The 21,196-nt window shown below is 52.7% G+C and overlaps 1 protein-coding gene across 1 annotated transcript; it reads left to right on the forward strand.

The window, feature by feature from the left end:
* The first annotated feature begins 6,081 nt into the window (after positions 1–6,081).
* PDX1 (pancreatic and duodenal homeobox 1) lies at positions 6,082–11,063 on the forward strand. Its single transcript, XM_020882208.2, has 2 exons — positions 6,082–6,487; positions 10,618–11,063. Exons 1-2 carry the CDS (start codon positions 6,082–6,084, stop codon positions 11,061–11,063), a joined length of 852 nt encoding a protein of 283 aa, XP_020737867.2.
* Positions 11,064–21,196: the final 10,133 nt, after the last annotated feature.

Raw genomic sequence — 21,196 nt, forward strand, 5'->3', positions numbered from 1 at the left:
AAGCCCAATCCCCACCATGTGGTCATTCAGTAGGTCAGGATTGTGCCCAGAAATGACATGTTATAGGCTTCTCAGTGATTTCACACATACAATTTGTGAATTACCCTTTTAGAAACACTGATCCCATGTGATTTCATTGATTGGCAGCAGTCTGTACCTCTGGGGGATTTGCCTAAAGATAGAATGTTTCAATGTGTAATCGGAGAAAATAAACATATTCAAATACAGCTTATCTCTGCATGAGGATACATTGATAAGAGACACCTACCATGGGAAGAATTACTAAGGGGGCTGAGACCACAGTCAAACAACAAGCCTTTACTTAAATCACTGCGAGAGAAGGCATGAATCAGCTTCAGGCAACCAAGACTGAGGGTCTCAGCCGTGTGTCCTGAGCCTGGAGCTGACTCTCTCACATCCCTCCCCACAGATTTCCAATTTGAACACTTGTGTCTGCATCTTAGATTTGGGTGACAAGCAGAGGAAACACTTTGACAAGGGTGTTTCTACAGCCTCACAAAGAAGACCAGGGTTGCAGTGATCATCTTCACGACCTGGAGGAGGCAGAAGTGAAGCAGGATTCCAGCCCTGCCTCAGTCCAGACTCTAGACTCCTCCTCTGGAATCCTCCTCTCTTGGACCACGGGAGGGTTTCCTCTGAGTTTGTGAGAGCAGCTTAGAAATGGAAAGTGAAAGTGTTGGTCGCTCAGTCATGCCCCACTCTTTGCAACCCCATGGACTGTAGCCCGCGTGGCTCCTCTGTCCATGGGATTCGCCAGGCAAGAATACTGGAGTGGGTTGCCATTTGCTTCTCCAGGGGATCTTCCCGACCCAGGGATCAAGCCCCAGTCTCCTGCACTGCAGGCAGATTCTTTACTATCTGAGCCGCCAGGGAAGAACCATGGTGGCAAGAGGGCCTTTTGTCTACCAGAGGGGCTTAGATCCTGCGTTCTTCACCTACTGGTGGTGGGGGTGGGGGTGAGGGGTCTTCATCCCTGCACTGCTGTGATGGGCTCAGGCCATTCTTTCAGGTTCTCCTTGAAGAAGAAGAGGAGGAGGAATGGGAGGAAGGAGAGGAGGAGCCCCTGCATCTCCTCGGTCCTGTTTCGCCCCGTGTGATGTCCTCGGGGCTGGTGCCAACAGCATCTCCCCCTCCTCTCTCCCCTTTAAGCAGAGGGCACATTCCCCCAAAACACGGGCATATATCCACCCAGTGCTTCCTCTGTGTCCCTGAATATTTCTCTCCAGGCCTACCTGTCTGGGAATGTCTGCAGTCAAGGGCTCCTGGTAACAGCTCTGAGACTCTGGAGTCTGCAGCGATTACAAACAGTTAAATGTTTGAAAGTGCGTGAAAGGGTTTCCCCCAGGGCTCAGCAGGCAAAGAATCCACCTGCAATACAGGAGACACAGCTTCAATCCCTGGGTCAGGAAGAGCCCCCGGAGGAGGGCATGGCAGCCCACTCCAGTGTTCTTGCCTGGGAAATCCCACGGACAGAGGAGCCTGGTGGGCTTCAGTCCAGGGGGTCACAGAGAGTTGTACGTAACTGGACACAGCATGAAAAGCAATGCCAGGGAAGAAAGGAAGAGACAGACAATTTACTGAGTGCCTATGAATTGCCACAAATATTAGACATTTTGTTTCTCTGAAATCTCACAAAAATAATTTTAAAAATTAGTATTTCCTGAGTGCTACTAAACAGCAAGAAAGTGTGATGTTATTATTATATGGGTATATGTTATCGAGCAGTGCCATTGCTTTCATTTCACAAATTAGGATTTTGTGAAGTTGTATAACTTGCCAAGGGACATGGCTGGTGCAGAGCAGATTCAGAATACAGGTATACTCAGCTCCTAAGATTTCTATGTGATGCACCAAAGTCCAAACTTGTTCACTCCTGACTTTCTGTAACTCAGAGAAATTGCAGACAGGTACAGTAAGAGCTGTATAGGTGTTTGATGAATAAATGTTATTGGAAATATTCAACCTTCAAACCAATAAGCCAAATGAAATGCAGAATGGTTCAGGAAAGTGTGGGTCAAGGTTTCTTTGGGCTCCAGCAGGAACGTGGGGGTAAGGAAAGGCTCCCAGGAGAACAAAGGATCAGTGAGGAAACGGTGAGGCAGGGAGCAGGGAGCTAAGAAAGGGAAGCTCAGTGAAGCCAAGAAGCTGGTTACCCAGGACTAAGATGAGAAGAGAAATGAAAGGCCTGGGGTTTCTAAAGACTGCACAGAGCACAGAGCACAGATGGGAGCCCGGGTGAGAGCAGGCCAGAGGGGAGAGCCCAGAGCTGCGGGGCCGGGACACAGGGATGCCTGATGGAGGAGGGGTGAGCTTAGGCCCTTTGGAACACTTTCCTTTCAGGTGCAGAGTACACTGCGGGCCTCAGAAAGATGAAACAAAAAAACAGGAGGAAAGGGCTGGTGTCTGGGGGAGAGGGGCACCGAGCCCAGTCCTAGGGCACAGCCCCCCCCCCCATATGCCCCACTCTTCTCTTATCATAAAGAGAGCCAGTGACGTAGGGAACAAGACAACTGTCCAATTAAATTAGATCTTTAGGCTGTATTTACTAGACATTTGGGCTTTCCTGGTGATTCAGATGGTAAAGAATCTGCCTGTAATACAGGAGACCCGGTTTGATCCCTGGGTTGGGAAAATCCCCTGGAGAAGAGAATGGCTACCCACTCCAGGATTCTTGTCTGGAGAATCCCATGGACAGAGGAGCCTGGTGGGCTACAGTCCATGGGGTCACCAAGAGTCAGACATGACTGAACAACTAACACTTTACTAGATATTTAGAGTGGTAAACTGACCGAATTATCTGGAAAATAATTTCAACTCTCCACCGAATTACGCTTGTTTTGTCCTAGCAGTCAATGGAAAGCCTTTGATTCAAAGTCTGGGATCTTTTTTCCTGAATGAGTTAGGTTTTCCTTGGCCCCTCTCAGACCTGGGTACCAGAGTCTGAGGAAACCCCAGAGAAGGAATGAAGGATGATGGACCTGGGGAAAAAAACACTGACTCATCTACCCAGATTCAAGGTACATTATGGAAGGAATGTCCTCATCTCATAGAGTACATCCTTTGCTTTAGTGCCTCACGTCCGGGTAACATTTAATAGCAAGTTAACTATAAAGAATACACTCTAATAAATTAAATTGCACACAAATACATCACAAACGCACCCTCCGAGCTAAATGATGACCATATATTGTTTTCCCTTTATAATGGAATACAATGGCTTAAAAATTCTCATCGCCGAGCCAAATTCATCCTTTGGCACGCTTGTGAAAACAGCGAGGAAGACTCAGTCACCGATGGGAGAACAAGGTGACCTCCGTTCGCGAGCCGGGCCTCGGGAAGTGGGGAAGAGGGCAGGCGAGGACCGCCAGTATCAGCCATCAGGACGTCCTGCTAATAAACGACTTTTTCACTGTCCACACTTTAATTGGTTTACAGCCTTTTCTGTTTGTTTATCCATAAGAGCTGCTGCTAAATGGCTCGAGAAGGCGCTCGTCTAATGGCTCGGTATCGCTGCCGGGGCTGTGGGAGGCGAAAGGGGCGCGGGCGTCAGCGGGAGCGAGAGCGGAAATGCATTTCACCTTTAATGGACTTGGCGCTTTTATGACACCCTGAGCCCGGTCCACAGAAGAAACACAACGCACCACCCAAGCTCGGGGGCGAGGATCTGTATCAGCCTGATAATCAGGCGATTCCCAAATCTTCTTACCTTGTCCCACCTAATAACAACAAACGGCCGTCTGACCGCGGGTTCCCGGGCCACTTCTTGGGGCAGCCACCAACAGCAGCAGCAGCAGCAGAAAAGGCTTACTGTGAGAGCGGGAGGGTGCGGGCGGCCCACCTTCAGCCCCCACCGCCCCCTCCCCACGTTTGCCGGGGGTCGTCCTGGCCCCCCGGATTCCCGGATTTTGCCAGCGAGCGCAGGGGGCGGGTTGGCTTTCTGCTGAGTGCCCCTTTCCTTTCTGCAGGACCGAGCAAAAATATTAAATGGGAGCAAATGAAGCATCGAAATGGAGACCAATTTACAGAAATGTGCAATTAGACGAGAAGTGCAAAGTAAACACGTTGGGGAGGGGGGAGAGGGAGAGGGCCGGGGGAGGCGGGCGGCAGCAGAGGGAGGCGGGGGCTGCCGTGCGGGGTAGGGGGGTTGAGGAGGGGACGAGCGAGAGGAGGGGGGAGGGGAAAGGTGCCCGATCTTTGTCCCAAGCGGTGCTGCCGCCTGCTCATAACCACGTCGCCAAGTCAACCCGCGGCGACCGAGCCGATTATCTCCGAGGGTCAACACGCGGCGGCCCGGCCCCCCCTCCGGCCCTGCCCTCAGGATCGATGTGGTCGCTCGCGGCCGGCGATAGCGGGTCCTCCGCGGACGCCGGGAACAATGGACTCATTGACGGGGGCGCGGAGAGATTAGGGGCTCGGGTCCCACGGCCTTTCGCTCCCCGGCTCCCTCGGACTGCAGGTGGCCCTTTTCCCTGAAGAAATCGCCGGAACTGCCCCCCGCCGCCCGCTGCTCTCAGCCGTCCCTTCGGTGAGAGAGGCGCTCGGAGGGCCCCGGAGCGGCGCGCGTGCCCACCCTTGGGCGGACCCCTCGGTGCCCAGCGCTTACTCACCCCAGCACAGATGATGCCCGCACCAACATCTCACCACAGAAGGAATCTGCCGAGAAGTTCAGGTCCCCAGCTAGGTTTTGCTTTTTAATGAAAACGAGGCGTATTTTGGGGTAGCGCATGCACTGCCTACGCATTCGTGTGTTTTCCACCAGTCGGTTAAAATCTGGTCAAGCCTGGTAAAGGACTGGACGCAGTCTGCCGTTTAGGAAAGTCAGTGCAGTGATTTTCTCTTGCTGGTTCCTGGTGATCCATGCTCTCTCTTGCCCAGGCTTCTCTGCAAAGGGCTCCAGGGTTTCTAAAACACGCCTTGGCGGTTGGAAGACTGCGGTCATTTCGTCAGAACGCTCAGAATGCCCAGGGCGAAAGGGTCGGTGGCGTGGGTCCGAGGTTTGGTGCCAATGCGACCTCGAGATAGTCCGTGAGCACCACTGGTTTCGAAAAAGCGTCTCTATGCAGTGAGGACCCCAGAGTGCTTTTCTGAGCACTCCCCTCCCCGGCCTACCTTGTTTCCATCCGACCCAGGAGTCGACTCTGCAGCCGCCCAACTCAGGCTGGGTCTCGGGATTCCTAGGGGGTAACAGAGTGGAAACAGGGTGCCAGTCCCCTCCCCGGCCAGACACAGAGGGGCTGCAGCTTCGTTTCCTCCTGGCTCCAGTAGGAACCTACATTCTGAGTTGACCAAATGAGCCTCAATTCCCCCAAATCAAAAATTAATAGTGCCTTTCAATTTAAAAAAAAATTTAAGCCATTGTGAATGCTTCTGAAGTTATAGTTTACACCCCAGAAATACCCAGAGCACAACCATAGACGAAATCACACTGCGAATCCTGGATCTTTATGTGTAAGCTCACTGACATCACTCATGGTTGTATACAAATTGCACAAATAAAATAGAACCAACGGCTTCTGACCTGTAGAGCTGAGGTCTGTGCATTTTTTGGGACCATATTCCCTAACAGCATTTTTAAAGTCTGTTTACAACCTCAACATATGTATATACTTGTAAATTATATCAATGAACTAGTATGTACAGTATGAAACATCCAAGGAAAAACAGACTGTTTATGATGAAATATATTTCTACAAACGAATAGAAGTTCCTGACCCACTATGAATGTTCATTCCTGCCCCCACTTTGGCACTGTCCTTTCAAGAGTGTGCAGGAAACCGAGCCGAGGCAGAAAACGGAAACATCCAGGGGGCTCGTGGGGACCCGGGTCTGGCTTCTTAAGGCCGCCGGCCAGGCCAATAATGGCCTCAGGCAGAGCCACGTGGGGCACAGCGGAGCCTATGGCGCGGCGGCCGCCCGCCCGTCCCGCCGGCCCCGGGTGCCCTCCGCGAGCCGCGCCGAGCTGTCAAAGCTACAGGGGTGGCGCCGGGAGTGCCAGCGCCGCGCAGCTCCAAGTCCCCGGCCCCAGCTCTCTCTCCCGAGTCCCAAGCCCGGGCGGCAGCCATGAACCGCGAGGAGCAGTACTACGCGGCCACGCAGCTGTACAAGGACCCCTGCGCGTTCCAGCGGGGCCCGGCGCCCGACTTCAGCGCCAGCCCCCCTGCATGCCTGTACATGGGCCGCCAGCCCCCGCCGCCGCCGCCGCCGCCGTTCCCCGGAGCCCTGGGCGCGCTGGAGCAGGGCAGCCCCCCGGACATCTCCCCGTACGAGGTGCCTCCGCTCGCCGACGACCCTGCGATGGCGCACCTCCACCACCACCTCCCGGCTCAGCTCGCGCTCGCCCACCCGCCGGTCGGGCCCTTCCAGGATGGAGCCGAGCCGGGCGCCCTGGAGGAACCCGGCCGCGTCCAGCTGCCTTTCCCGTGGATGAAGTCTACTAAGGCTCACGCGTGGAAAGGCCAGTGGGCAGGTGAGTCTGCCCACGCCCCCCCCCCCAGCCGCTCTGTCCTCACCCGCTCTCCGTTCGACTGCCCCCCTGTCTCCAAGCGCTTCCCAGGACCCTCTCTCGGTCTGTGACCCCAGCCCCCCACCCGGGATAACCTAGAGTCGAACTAAACCATAGGGAGCTAACACGACCATATTGCGTAGAAGCGTTTTTTCCTGGCTCAATCTGGAGCGGCCTTTCTACTCAGGACTCTTCCTGGGAATTTAAACCTCTTCCTCCCCTGTCCGCTGAACTCCAGGAGCCCGAGCTTCCCGACAGCCTAGGCCTGCTCGAGTTCAAGGCTTCGGACCTTCCAATCTCCTTCCAGCGGGGTCCCCCAGCCCAGGACTCCTAGAGTGCCGCGGAGGGAACCGAGCGGGTCTCTGGGATGCACCGGACCCCGGCTTCAGAGCCCCGGCCTCCTTCTGGCTCTAAATTCCATTCCCCACCCGACCCCCCCCCCCCCTTACTGGCGACTTCTGTGAAGCAAGCCAGACCATCTCAGGGGCACCTAGTAGGTGCAGAGAAGCAAGTAAGGAAAACTGTAGCCAGGCGTGCAGAGGTGTCCAGAGGCCGGGGCTGGGCCGGGAGGGGCCTCCCCGCAAGGCCGGGGACTGGCCACTCACCCCGATGGAAAAGTCTGGGGAAGCTCACTCACTTTTGAACAAACAGGCTGCTTCCCAGCAAGGCAGTTTGAGGAGGGAGATGCCCTCCTGGCACAGGCTGTTCGGAAGGCCCCTAGCACTGGCGGGTACCGGAAAGTCGGCCCGGAGCCTCCCCCAGGTCTCTTACCGCCCCGACCCGGCGGCGGCGAGTTCCGGCCGCGCGGCCTGCATCGCCTGCACCGTGTGACCGCTTCCGTGCGGAAGCCCCTTCCAGTCTCACCTGCACTGCAAGTCGAGGACTTTTCTCCTCCTCCCAGCTAACCGACAGGAGTCGGGGGGACGAGGCTGCAGGTGCCCCCACCCCGGGAATCCTCAGCCCCCAATCTGCCCGACCTGACTGGCCTGCCTGACTGTGAGCTGGCCAAGCCAGTTGGGTCTTTGGGGAATCCGGGCATGTCCAGGGTCCCCAAGGCTTGCCTCTCTCAATCTTTCTCCCAAAGGTTCCGTGGGGTCTCAGGCAAGTTCTGAGGCAGGACAAAACTCAGGCTGCAATCTTCCCCCGCGCCAACCAAACCCGGACTGACCCGTGCGAAGTTGCAGCCAAAGGCCTTGGAGCCTTGGGCAATGCGGGCTTCTTGGGAGGCGGGAGACCCGCGAGCCTGAACCTGGACGGGAGGTCCAGGAGCCGCCTGGCGCACTGGGGACGTGTTTCTCCCATTCCTGGCCCCCCTCCTCAGCTTCCTCAGGAAAAATGCGAAGGAGGTTCTGAAAAAGCCTTTCTGAGGTGGGGTAACTTCCCCACCTCTTGGACTCCTGTGGATGGAAGGGGTCAGAGTGTAAAACGTGAAGGAAAGGTGGCAGCGGGGGTGATGGGGGGAGCTCTGGAGGGGTGACATCCCTGGATTGGAGGAGCAGGGTCAGAGAGACCTCTGCCCAAGGGCCCTCCGACCTGCAGGAGGGCCCCCCTCCAGCCCGGATGCTGCTGCACCAGCGCAGTCCTCCCTGGAAACTCTGGAAGGAGCCCAAATTCAAGGTCTTTGACCCCCTACCTGGCTGCTCCTAGAGGGGCTTCATGCCCCTGGGGAGAAAGAAGTGACCCGAAGGACTTTTATTCACAGATCAATCGGGTATGATTATTAATAACAATAGGAACTTCCAAAACCCTCAACCTAAAAAAGGAACTACATCCATCTCACTGGTGGGCTTGCCCCTAAATACCACCCCACCCCCCACCCCTGCGCCTTAGAGAAAGGTACAAACTGACCGCTTCCCTTTTCTGACCACCAGCAGCCTCCATCCAACACCTTCATGTTCACTCAGTCGCTCAGTCATGTCCGACTTTGCAACCCCATAGACTGTAGCCGGCCAGGATCCTCTGTCTGTGGGATTCTCCAGGCAAGAGTACTGGAGTGGGTAGCCATGTCCTCCCCCAGGGGATCCTCCCAACCCAGGGATTGACTCCTCATCACTGGCAGGCAGATTCTTTCCCGCAGAGCTACTGCGGGAAGCCCATCCTACACCAGGGTCCCTGAGTTAGTGGGCCCTGCGGAGCCTCTCAGAGCACTGTGGTGAGGATGGTGAAAACAGGCCAAAGCCCTGCAAGATTGTGGGTTGAATTTACAAACTCTGAAGGACCTTTTTAGATGTTCTTTTTTAAAAAAAAAAAAATTTTAATTGGAGGATAATTGCTTTACAATATTGTGCTGGTCTCTGCCATACATCAAAATGGCTGCCTCATTTCTCTCGAAAACCAAGAAAGGCTTCAAGTGTTAAGATTCTGAGATGCCCCCAGCAAGCAGGACTCCGCTGACTCAGACCTGAGGCTCCGCTTTGGCTTCTGGGCACCCCTTTCAGTCTGGTGGAAACCCCAGCGGGTTGTACAGGGTGATTAATCCTCCTAGCAAACACATACACTAGCTTTTCAACTCTAGCTGACAGGCGTAGGAGAAATGTCTGCCCTACGCAGGAAAAGATGACTTCGGCCTGTTCTTGGTATTCTGGTGGAACCGACTGCCCCAGAGTCCACAACCTGGGTGCAGTGGGTGTCTCATCCAGAAAGGAAAATATTAGGGCCTCGAGGCTCGCAGCCATGGCCGCAAACTCCAGGTGAGCAGTGCTAATCCCCACCGGGCTGGGCCTGGCTGTTGCTTCTTTGGCCTGCGGTTCTTCTACCACCCACCACTGCCACCTCCCTAATGGGGTACCCAGCTCCCCGGTAGGGGGTCAAGCCTGAGCCTCCCCTCCCAGGGAGCCTCTGCTCCCACCTCTGCCAGTATTTGGGGCCCTGGATGCAGAGGCTGGGGCTGATAGTGACCTTCCTTCGGGCTCAGAATGGTTCCCCTTCTGGTCCAGGGCAGGGGCCCAGCTGAGGTCAGAACGACAATTGCAGAAAATCTACCAGCTCCTGAGTTGGTGCTGATCACAACAACATAACTCTATAGAGAGATAATATGTGATATAACATATGAGATACAATACATTTCATAACCTCCGGGTTCTTATTAGCTCAAGGTCTTTCCAACTGAAGGTTGCACCCATTTGTTGGGGGTGAAATTCATTAACTGTGTTGAGACCTCTTTATTTACTTTTTAATGAGCTAGTAAACTCCAGAATGTGTCCGCAATGTGAGAGACTTGGGTTTGACCCCTGGGTTGGGAAGATCCCCTGGAGAAGGGCATGGCAACCCACTCCAGTATTCTTGCCTGGAGAATCCTCATGGACAGAGGAACCTGGTGGGCCCCAGTGCGTGGGGTCACAAAGAGTCGGACACGACTAAGCACAACCCAGTAAACAACAGGGAAAATTAGACAGCATCATATGTGGTAAAGTTTGGTTTAATGTCCTAGATTTTTGATATGTCAATTATATATCAGTGTATGAACTAAGTGATGATTTGAAATACATTTCTTACTATGAGTCATCATCAGAAAGGTTTTTTTTTAAGTCCTTATTTAAAGACATTTTTTGCTTTTGTAGGATCCAGTAGGTTTAGATTCTTATTATGTGCACTTTGGGCTACTCTGGGAGCTCAGACAGTAAAGAATCTGCCTGCAATGCAGGAGACCCGGGTTTGTTCCCTTGGTCGGTAGGGAAGGGACGATCCCCTGGAGAAGGGAATGCCAACCCACTCCAGTATTCTTACCTGGAAAACTCCATGAACAGAACAGCCTGGTGGGCTACTGTCTGTGGTGTCGGACAGGACAGAGCCACTAACACTTTCACTTTTTCACTATGTGCATTTTAATCAGCATCAACCCAAGCAGAGTGATTCTAGACCCACTGGTTGATAGAGCCACGGGGAGATAAAAGACCTCCAAGAAAAGACAGCCTTACCAGGGAAGGCCTTTGAGCCTCCGATTGTACTCTTGGATAGATGGTTGGACCTCGGCGGCCAGAGCGGCTGGGAAAGGGCCAGAGCCGAAGGACCGGGCTGCAAGGGTGGGAGCAGGCGGAAGGAGCCAGGGGTCGGGGGTGGGGAGGCCCCCCATTCACGTGCGATGTCGCCCGCAGGCGGTGCCTACGCCGCGGAGCCCGAGGAGAACAAGCGGACTCGCACCGCCTACACCCGCGCGCAACTGCTGGAGCTGGAGAAGGAGTTCCTATTCAACAAATACATTTCCAGGCCGCGCCGCGTGGAGCTGGCCGTCATGCTGAACTTGACCGAGAGGCACATCAAGATCTGGTTCCAAAACCGCCGCATGAAGTGGAAGAAGGAGGAGGACAAGAAGCGCAGCTGCGGGCCCCCGGCGGCAGGAGGTGGGGACGCGGAGCCCGAGCAGGACTGCGCGGTGACCTCCGGCGAGGAGCTGCTAGCGCTGCCGCCCCCGCCGCCCCCCGGGGGTGCCGTGCCGCCCGCGGGCCCCGCCGCCGCCCGAGAGGGCCGCCTGCCGCCGGGCCTTAGCGCATCGCCGCAGCCTTCCAGCGTCGCGCCCCTGCGACCGCAAGAATCTCGGTGAGAGACTCGCCCAGGCAGGAGGAGCGGACCCAGGACCCCGGGTGTGACCACCGGTCCAGGCTGCAGGGGAGAACCCGGGGGCTCTGAGGCCCCTGTGCTCACTGGGAAGCGGTGGGGAGAGGCTGTCCTCCTTCCCCTGGAGAAGAGACGTACTCTGTAATGTCCGGGGCCCCTTCCGGTGAAACTGCTGGGACTGGCAACGACTGGGGTGTTGGACCTCTTTTTAGAGAAGCCACCTCTTCAAAAAGACCATAAAAACTGTACAGATAGGAACCTTGCCCCAACACAAGCAGGCAAGCCGGCTGGAGCCCCTTCATCTGCCCGGAAACAGAGCCATTTTTTTACTCTAAAGGTCTCTCTGCCTTTACCTTTAGAAATAAGTGAAAGGAAACATCTGAGGTTTCAAAGACCTAGTGAAATGGAATAGAATAATTCCTCTTCTGTTTTAACCTTTTCATCAGAACCAGGCACCTCACTGCACATCCTTCGGCCTCCACTTCTTTTCTCTGAAAAAGAGACCACCTTGCAGAGATCCCTGGGCAGCGGCAGGACAATGTACAAGCCCGTTGGTGAGGTGGGAGGGACCTGGAGGTTTGGGGGAGAAAGAGGCCCCGATCAATCGCTGAACCAGAGATATGTGGGTGTGCATTTAGTTCCTGGTCTCCTGGCAGGGAAGACTGCAGAGGCAACCAGGGGGGCCTGACTCACCTTGGAAACTATCCAGAGTGTGATTTCCACATCCTCAGAGATGACGAAAGCTTATGTGGTCGGGGAGCTTGGGGGAAGGGAAAATGGCTATTTTTATTTAAAGTTTTTAAATTACCTCACAGTTCTTTACAAACAGGTCTGTGGTTTCCAGGTCAGTTGGTTGTTTCAGGGTCTGGGTCTTGTGTTCAGGTGATGTTTGTGGGAAACGATGAATAAATACAGATAATTGGAAAGAGATCAAGACTGATTCCCCTGGCTTTGTATCGAACCCATTTTGTGGCGCAATGATTCCAATTCATTTAAAAAAAATTAAAGCAACATATTTTCTTTGGCACTGACCAGAGAAAAGTCAGTAATTAAGACACCACCTTTGGGTTATGAGGTTGAGAAAGCCTATCGGTGGGTGGATTTTCGGATTTATTTTAAAGTTAAGAGTCACTTCTGAAGATGAATTAATTTTTTAGGCAATGGAGCCCAGAGATGGAGGGTTTGGAAATGGGGGGGCTGTCCGTGAATAGGTAGTGTCAGAGCTGCCTCCCTGCACTGCTGGCACTCAGGCCATCAGAGAAACGCCCAGAGCTGGCGGTCCTGGATGAGTCTCCACCCCTGGAGCCTGGGGGGCCAGGAAGCTTGTGTTGGGGGCACACAGGCTGCAGTTCTATGGGCTCCCAACCTCCAGACACCCCCTCCTCCCCACGACCCTTGGACAGGCAGCTGACCCAGCTGCATGCCTGACGGCGCTTCCCAAGCACCCCCACTGTTCAGTCCTGAGGCATGGACTCACGCCCAAGAGTCGATGATATTTTCTTTAGCAAAAAGACGAAAGGTTTGTTTCGTTGGTGGGTTTTGCTTCTGCTTGCTTTGCTGTTTTGTTGTCATTGGGTTGTTCTGCTTTTTGTTTTTCTGAGCGAAATCGAGTCATGATGTCCAAAGAAAAGCAGGTTCTGTGAATCAGAAAGGAGCTCTTCCTCGTCCGTGAGACGCCTCCCAAGACAGGCAGTCCTCTCGCCCTGCAGCCTGTGCGCACCTGCCTGGGCTCCGGAGTCCAGCACCTCTCGGTTTGGACCTGGGGTCCCTCAAACGCCGGCTGAGACTCATAAAATGACTCCACTTCCCCGTGCCTGGGTTTCCTCATCTGAAACGTGGACGCTCTGAGGTTTACACCAAAGAACACAAGCAACGCGCTTAATTCAGTGTCTAGAAAATAGTTACCCCTGTAAAATAGTTGTTTTACAACCGTGGTCGTTTTCTGGGGAACTGCGACTGCAGTTCTTCACGGGTCCCCACAGCCTCTCTCCGACAGACCCCCTCTTGGTCACATACCCACTGACCTTTACTGCGCGCGTCCTAGTTTCACGCCGCCCCGCTTCGTAAGTACACTTAGACTGCCCGCAGCATCCCTGACCAGGCGAGCTGTCCTCGTCGGACACCGGGAGAGCTGATCTGGGGGTGCGGAAAGCGGACCCTCTGGAGCTCGGCCTCCCAGTTCGTGGAGGTAAGGGGATTTGAGCTCGGAGAACAAGGAGATGTTGAGGTTTCGCGTGGGGACTCGGGGTTCCAGGGTTCCGCATCCCGAGGAGTAGCCCGGACCGCCGGGGCGGGCTCGGCAGTGGAGAGCGCGGTCTGCCTCCGGCCTGCCTGCGGCCTCCAGCTTCGCGGGGTCGGTGCCTCCGCGCAGAAACCCGGCTTTCAGTTCTGCCTCCCCGGTCTCCAATCACCTTCTACCCCTTTAGCTACCCGGGCCCGGGACAAATCCCTGAGTTCTCCGTTTCCTCTGTCTTCCCTGGTGCTTCAGACGGTAAAGAATCTGCCTACAATGCAGGAGACCCGGGTTCAATCCCTGGGTCAGAAAAATCCCCTGGAGGAGGGCACGGCAACCCACTCCAGTATTCTGGCCTGGAAAATTCCATGGACAGAGGAGCCTGGTGGACAACAGTCCATGGGGTCGCAAGGAGTCAGACATGACTGAGCGACTAACATGCTGGAATATAATGGGCTCAACGCGAGGATGAAATGAGATGGTGTCTTTCAAGTTTATTGCCGGCCGGCCGCACAGTGGTGGGGGAGGCCGAGAGGAGGTGCTGTTGCCAGTGGAGGCCGGCCCCCCAGGAGACCCAGGAGATCCAGGGAGGCGGCGGAGGACGGGCCGGCCCGACTCGCCAGGTAGGCCTGGAAGACAGCGAGGAGGGGAACGAGCTCCGAGCTCCGTCGGTGTCACGCGGGGCCTCACCTGACCGGATGGGGCGCGCGGTCCGACACCCCCGGCCGCCCAAGCTCCGCGTGCTGCTGGACGTGCGCTCCCAGTCCGCGTGGCGGCCCTCGACCATGGGCTGGCGAACGCGAACCGCGGGCCGAGGGCGCCCGGAGCTGCCAGCCGAACCCCCGCGCGGCCCAGGTTCCAGGTGAGGAGGCCTAAACGACGACGAGAAAAAAGAGTCAGCCGGCCGGGGTTCAAGGGACCGCCGGGTGCCGGGACCCACGGGAACCGCCTTACCTACATCCCCGGTGGGGCCAGCGGCCTCCCTCCGCTCCTGGGCGCGGTGCGCTCCTCCTCGGGATGGACACTTAGAGCCCGGGCGCCCGGACAGCGGCCCCAGCACGGAGGGCTCAGGGCATTCGCGCGGGACCGCGGACCCCACCTCTCCGCCCGGAATCTGCCGGCCGCCATGAGGTACCTTCGTGGAGCCGCGGCACCGTCCAGGCTCAGCCACAGCTGCCATCCCGGATTCTGGACATCCCGCGCGGGCTCCGCGCCACACCACAGCCGCCAGGAGCCATGGAGCGCGCCAGCCGCGGCGAACCCCGGGCCTCCCCGTGCAGAGAATCAGGATCTCAGGGTACCGGCCACAGTGCTCAAAATCCCCTTTTCTCTTGCTGTATTATTCCTTCCGGTAGATTTGCTAACGGTTTCACCAAGAAGTTCTCACCTTAAAAGCCAAGTTCATACCGCGCGGTAACCACATCTGAATTTCGAGGTGATTTCGGGGTGTGGCATCTATAATTCGCTTACCCCTTCAGATCCGGGCCTGGCGCCTGAATGCGGTTTTTTTTTTTTCCCATTTATTTTTATTAGTTGGAGGCTAATTACTTTACATCATTACAGTAGTTTTTGTCATACATTGAAATGAGTTAGCCATGGATTTACATGTATTCCCCATCCCAGTCTCCCCTCCCCTGAACGCGTTCTTAACTGGGCTTCTCCTCTGGGTCTGCACCTCCGTAGCCTGCAGTGCTTGCCCTGAAAGTACCCAGTTTTGGAAAGCGGGTCACCTCTCCTCCTGATGTCTCTCACAGTCACGGAGATTGGATTGATTATCGGTGAATTTATCACAGTAAATAGGGGTCACTCGGTTTCCCCTAATTTCTCCCTTCGCACAACAAAAGCTGTGTTGATTTCCCAGAGTAATCTTGACCCTCAGTCCAGCGCTGTCACTCTCTCCATATGCTCTCCTTCAACTAATTCTGTTCAGTGCATTTGCTGAGGTGAAATCTAACTATTACAGTGCCCTTTGCCTTTGTTCTTTCATTCCCATTCTCTTCCTCCTTCTTTCTCTCCAGATCTGTGCTTCTGTGTAGGCGCGTGTATGCCTTAGGGTGAGCTTCCACCTTCATTTCTCAGTCTGTTGGCCTGTGTGCATTTGTGTGCGTGTGTTTAGGATGTGTCTTACGTGGGTTGCAGCGCTGGCGCTGATCAGTGTGTGTGTAGGGACAGGGACACCTTCCTATACACTTTTCCCCCCACCCAGGACAGCCTGATGACATTGCTTCTGATGCAAACTGGCCCTTCAGGTAATTGTGTCAATTCTGTGTGTTGACACAGTGTTTGGGGACAGGAAAATCAGTCTTGAGTAGAAGCTGGCCGATTGCTCAAGTATCGCATGATTGCCTAAGGAATTGAAATTGTTTTTCTTTCTAAGAAAAAAGTTCACAACTGAGTCTTTCATACTTCAAAGATCGAGAAACCATCCTGAAAACCCAGTCCTTTAAGGGCCGGAAGAAGGAAGTACTGAGTTGACACTAATCAAATTTTACTCAAAGCCATTCTGAGAAGCTAGATGTGGGAGCAATGAAGCTAACGGGACACTGAGGCAGCGCAGCAGGAAGCAGAAGGGCTTCCTGGCAACAGAACTGGGAGTGATGGAGCCTCTCAACCGGCGGCCAGCTTTCAGGAAATTACCACCGGAGGACGACTTGAGCCACAGGAAGTGATCTGCGGTTGACTCCTAGTAGGAAAAAGAGGTGAGGCTTTACAAATAGTGGCTACCAGTAGCTGTTTTAAGAGTGAAAGTGACTGATACGGGTCTTTTGGATTACCTAGTGATTACCTATCAATGCCAAGTTCCATTATTAAACTATGCTATGTTTATATATCATGAAAGAGAATAGGTATAATCAAATTTTATTTCTTTTTAAGTTAAAATTATTTTTCTTTATAAGTGAAATGCCATGACTTTTATAGTCTTTATTTTTTTGGCCGCATCATGTGGTATGCAGAATCTTAACTCCCTGACCAGGGGTGGAACCCAGGCCTCCTGCTTTGTGGGCACAGAGTCAACCACTGGCCTGCTGGGGAAGAACCTATAATTCACTTTTCAGTAGAGTTGCTTAGAGTCTTCCCCTAAATGCAGAACATCTGGACACCTTAAATGTATGCCATATTCTCAGAATGCAGTCAAGATTCTTACCTGCATCATAGAACACACTGAACTCTCACATCTAGTCATAATTACACACATAAAGTTGTAACAGTATTTTTGCTGTGATTAATTTATAGCAATTGAAAATATGTTATTTTTCTGAATTCTCAATTAGTCTTACACCCACGGAAATGAAAATTTGAAAAATCATTTATCCTATTTACACATGCTCTAAAAAATTCAGAAGTTTCACATGTCTAGATATGTCTGGAAATACTGCCAATTTGAAATTGATATATTACATGGAACTATTTCCACCTTGGTAGTTCTAGAAATGCAATAAAAGGTATAAAATAAGCTCCAAGGTTTAAAAACGAATAGAAAATACAATTGAATTTATTATAATAAACAAATATATTATTTTAATTTAATGTTGAAAGTCTAATTTGCTAGACCAGAAGTACAGTAGATTATTTCTCCGCTGGATGAGGAGACACAAGAACACACAGATGTTTTAAAGCACAAGCCAGCTTTCATGCTGTCCAATGTCCTGAGATCCAGTGGAGGAGAGAGGGAAAGATATCTGGAGAAATACAGAGATTAACAGTGCTGTTTCTCAGTGCTCTGGTCAGGGTTTAAGTTCTCCTTTTGCATCCACTATTTATGGCAATTCTGAATGAGGGCAAATAACTTAATCCCTTTGAGCTTGTCTACTTGTCTGTGAATTACTGATAATGACACCGCCTATGATTGATCTGCAATCTGCATGCATGCTCATTCATGTCCAACTCTTTTTGACCCTTGGACTATAGCCCAATAGGCTCCTCTGCCCATGGTATTCTCCCAGCAAGAATACTAGTTGCCATTCCCTCCTTTGGGGGATCTTTCCCACCCAGGGATTGGACTCATGTCTCCTGCATTGGCAGGCAGGTTCTTTACCCCTGAGCTACTTGAGAAGCCCATTCTCATGTGATTGCTGAGGGTTAAATGAAATCATGTATGTAGAGTGCATACATGGATGATCATGTGTGTATAGTTCATTCATGGGTGGTTGGTGTGTTTCCTCCAGAAACTGAGATCATTCACATCTCACTTGAGCAAGGACAGCACTTTGCTCAGTGGACCTCAGAGGTGACAAGAAGTACACAAAACAGATGTGTGCTCTTTTGTCTGGGACCTCAGATCCTCCCTCTGACAGGGGAGCTAGGTCTCATCCTGAATCTCCACAAGAGAGTGTGTGGGCTGAAAAACCACATTGGTGATGACCGGGCAAAAGCAAATTTAACCATAAAATCATAGAGGCAGAAGCCAGTCACGCTGAAGTTACACTTCAGACAGTATTGCTGCCCCGGTTTATCTAACAGTATGTGTAAATATGTTTTAACTAATTTATGGATCGTCTGATGACCAAAGAAAGTGTCTTGACAAAGGGGAATTTGTTTGGGGGCCCCCAGGCTCCCCAAGATAGATGATTGTCTCAGACCTCCTTAATAAATCATTTCCTTTGATGTTATTGTGTGGTTAGGTTTGGCTGTGACTACTGGAAACCCAAAATATCCGAGACTGAAGAGTGAAGTTAATTTCTCTCCTACATGGAAGTATGGAGGCAGGAGATTCAGGACTGGAATATTGCTCCAGAGTTGCCTGAGAGCCCAGGCTTCCCAGGTGGCTCAGTAGGTAAAGAATCCGCTGCCAATGCAGGAGATGCAGGTTCGATCCCTGGGATGGGAAGATACCCTAGAGGAAGGCATGAGAATCTGCCCCAGTATCTTTGCTGGAAAAAGTCCCATGGTCAGAGGAGCCTGGTGGCCTACAGTCCATGGGGTCACAAAGAGTCAGACTCGACAGAAGCGACTGAGAGCACAAGTTATTCTGACTTCCCTTTCTGACACCACTAAATTTGCCCCCATTTCATGATTCCATAGGGTACTCCAGCTACGACACCCACTTTCTAAGCACCAGGAGGAAAGAAACAAGGACAAAGGGTAGGCCCCTGTGATGGGTAGAATATTAATCCCTGAGAGATGTCCACCTCATAATCCCTTGAACCTGTGCATGTGTTCTGTTATAGCACAAAAGGTTCTTTACAGATGAAGTTAAGCTGGGGACCTTAACTTAATCCTGGATTATCTGGTGGGCCCAGTCTAGTCATACAAAGCCTTACGAGCAGAAAGCTTTCTCCAGCTGGATTCCAAGAGATGCAGCAGTAGAAGCGTCAGATTCTGTGTGTGACAGGTGCTACTTCCAGCTCTGGGGTGCAGGACCCATGAGCCAGGGCTGGCCAGAGGCCTCCAGGGGCTAAGGGCTGCCCCCAGGTGAAGGTCAGCAACAGAGTGGTGACCTCAGTCCTGCAACCACAGGACCTGGATTCTGCCAGCAACCAGAGTTCTTCCCAGAGCCTCCCTAGCAGAGCCCAGTTGGCCAGAAACTTGACCTTGACCCTTGTGAAACCCAGAGCAGAGAAACCTGCTGGTTGCAGAAACTGAGAGGTAACATATTTGTGTTGTCCTGTGTTGCTGTGCAGTGATGTGTCTGCAACAATAAAAAAGGAATACCGTCCCCTTTTCTTGAATGATACTGCAAGGAAGTGACACCACACCTGCTTACACGTCATGAACAGGACTTCAGTTACATGAAGCCACGTGGCTGCACAGCAGGTTGGAAAGTATAGTATTCATTCTGCCTGGTCGTTTTCTAATTAAAAATGGGAAGGGGCAGCATTAAAGGAAGAAGGGTATCACAGATACTGGGGACAGCTTGACATCTCCACAACTGATACCAAGAGTTTGCATTGAAAACTTGACATCATAACTTGGTGCCTTCTGCAAAACCCCCAAAGGAAACAGTACTTGTTACTATATACAGCCCTTGTGCTGGGATTTAGTGTAAGAAGGAAGGTTGCTTGGACAAACTTGCTTACTTTCATCAGGCCGTGAACACTGTACAGGTATTGTTTGCCTTGTCTGTTCGAAAGCTAAAAGCTAAACTGTGTCTCCCAGCCTTGGCTTCGATTTCTGCTTTCACCATTTGTCACTCTTCTGAACTGTGTGTCAAATGACTGGGTATCTTTAAGTCTGCTTTTTCATTGTTAAATTGGAGGAAATACCCATCTCACAAGATTGTTGTAAGGGTTAAATAATGTATGTAAAACTTGCTTTCTGGCATGGAAATGGGCCTTCAGTGTATTTCATGGTGGTGGTGGTTTAGTCACTAAATTGTGTCTGACTCTTGCGACCCCATGGACTGCAGTCCACCAGGCTCCTCTGTCCACGGGATTCTCCAGGTGAGAATACTGGAGTGGGTTGCCATTTCCTTCTCCAGGGGATCTTCCTGACCCAGGGATGGAACTCTGGTCTCTTACACTGCAGGCTGTTTCTTTACTCACTGAGCTACCAGGGAAGTCCCATATAATGTATTCTTTTATAATATGGAGGGAAATGCCCCATATTAAGATAAATGTCCTCTTATGTATTCACATCCTCATGTGCTAAATCACTTCAGTTGTGTCTGACTCTTTGCAACCCTGTGGACTATAGCCCACCAGGCTCCTTTGTCCATGGGATTCCCCAGGCAAGAATACTGGAGTGGACTGCTCTGCCTTCTTTTGGGGCATCTTCCTGACCCAGGGATTGAATCTGTGTCTCTTGCATCTCCTGCATTGACAGGCAGGTTCTTTACCACTGAGCCACCAGGGAAGCCCCTCAAATCCTCTTAGGCACATCTAAATCATAGAATATCGGGTCTGTTCATTCTCCCCTCCAGGACTGTCTCAAGTCTCTTTCCTCCTCAGCTTCCTCACCACCTTGGTTTCCCCCCACCCCCCTCCATCCTCACCAGTCCCACTGCGGGAGTCTCACTGGCTCAGGCTGCACCTTCCCCATCCACCCCACACTTGGCTTAGGCCAGAGGGCTCCTCCGACACGGGGATGTGGTCGTGCCTCCCCATGATGCAAACCTGCTCATGGGCCTCCACAGTCTGAAGGTCAAGTCCAAGTCCCTCAGGCTGGACTCTCAGGCCCCTCAATTCTCTGAGTGGGTCCTGAACCCCCAGGGCTGCCTCTAAACAACGTTCTTTTCCCTCCGACTGGAAAGACTACTGACTCACCCTTCCTGTGCTCACCTGCCTTCCCTTTTCCCCCCACCCTTCCTTACACTGAGGTTTATCAAGTAATAGTTCTGCCGGCCTCTGGAGCAGGCCCCCTAGGTTTTCTGTCAAGTCCGCTAGCTCATCAACCACTGGACATTCTCCATGGACTTCTCCACACTTCCAGAGCATCCCTCTGTGGCAGCTCATTTCTGAGATGCCTGTGAAGCAGGTTTCTTGTCTCTGCATCTTGGTGTAGTCCCAGCTCACTCCAGCTGGGCCAGGCTGATGACTTGAACCAGAAAACTGCAGTAAAACGGATGCTGTGCCAGTCTCGGGCTTAGAGGAAGCCCTGGCATATGTGCTTTTGGAAGCCACCTTGCTGATGAGGCTATGTGAAGAGGCTGCGTGGAGAGGAGCTGCTCTGGGACAAATGGAGACAGAAGCCCTGGCCTTGGGGTGTCTCTGCAGAGCCTCTGGAAAACCCCAGCCCAGCCACCATCTGACTGTAGTCATGTGAGGTCAGTGTAGCTGTCCAGCCCAGTCAATGGGAAAAACTGAGCAGCACGGACCCCTACGTCTGCAGTGCAGTAGTGGATGCCTGGGACACCTCTTCCAAGTGGCTTGGTGGTAAAAAATCCCCTGCAATACAGGAGATGCAGGAGACGTGGGTTTGATCCCTGGGTTGGAAGATCTCCTGGAGGA

This window comes from Odocoileus virginianus, chromosome 8, assembly GCF_023699985.2.
Source record: "Odocoileus virginianus isolate 20LAN1187 ecotype Illinois chromosome 8, Ovbor_1.2, whole genome shotgun sequence".
In the NCBI taxonomy this organism is placed as follows: Eukaryota; Metazoa; Chordata; class Mammalia; order Artiodactyla; family Cervidae; genus Odocoileus; species Odocoileus virginianus.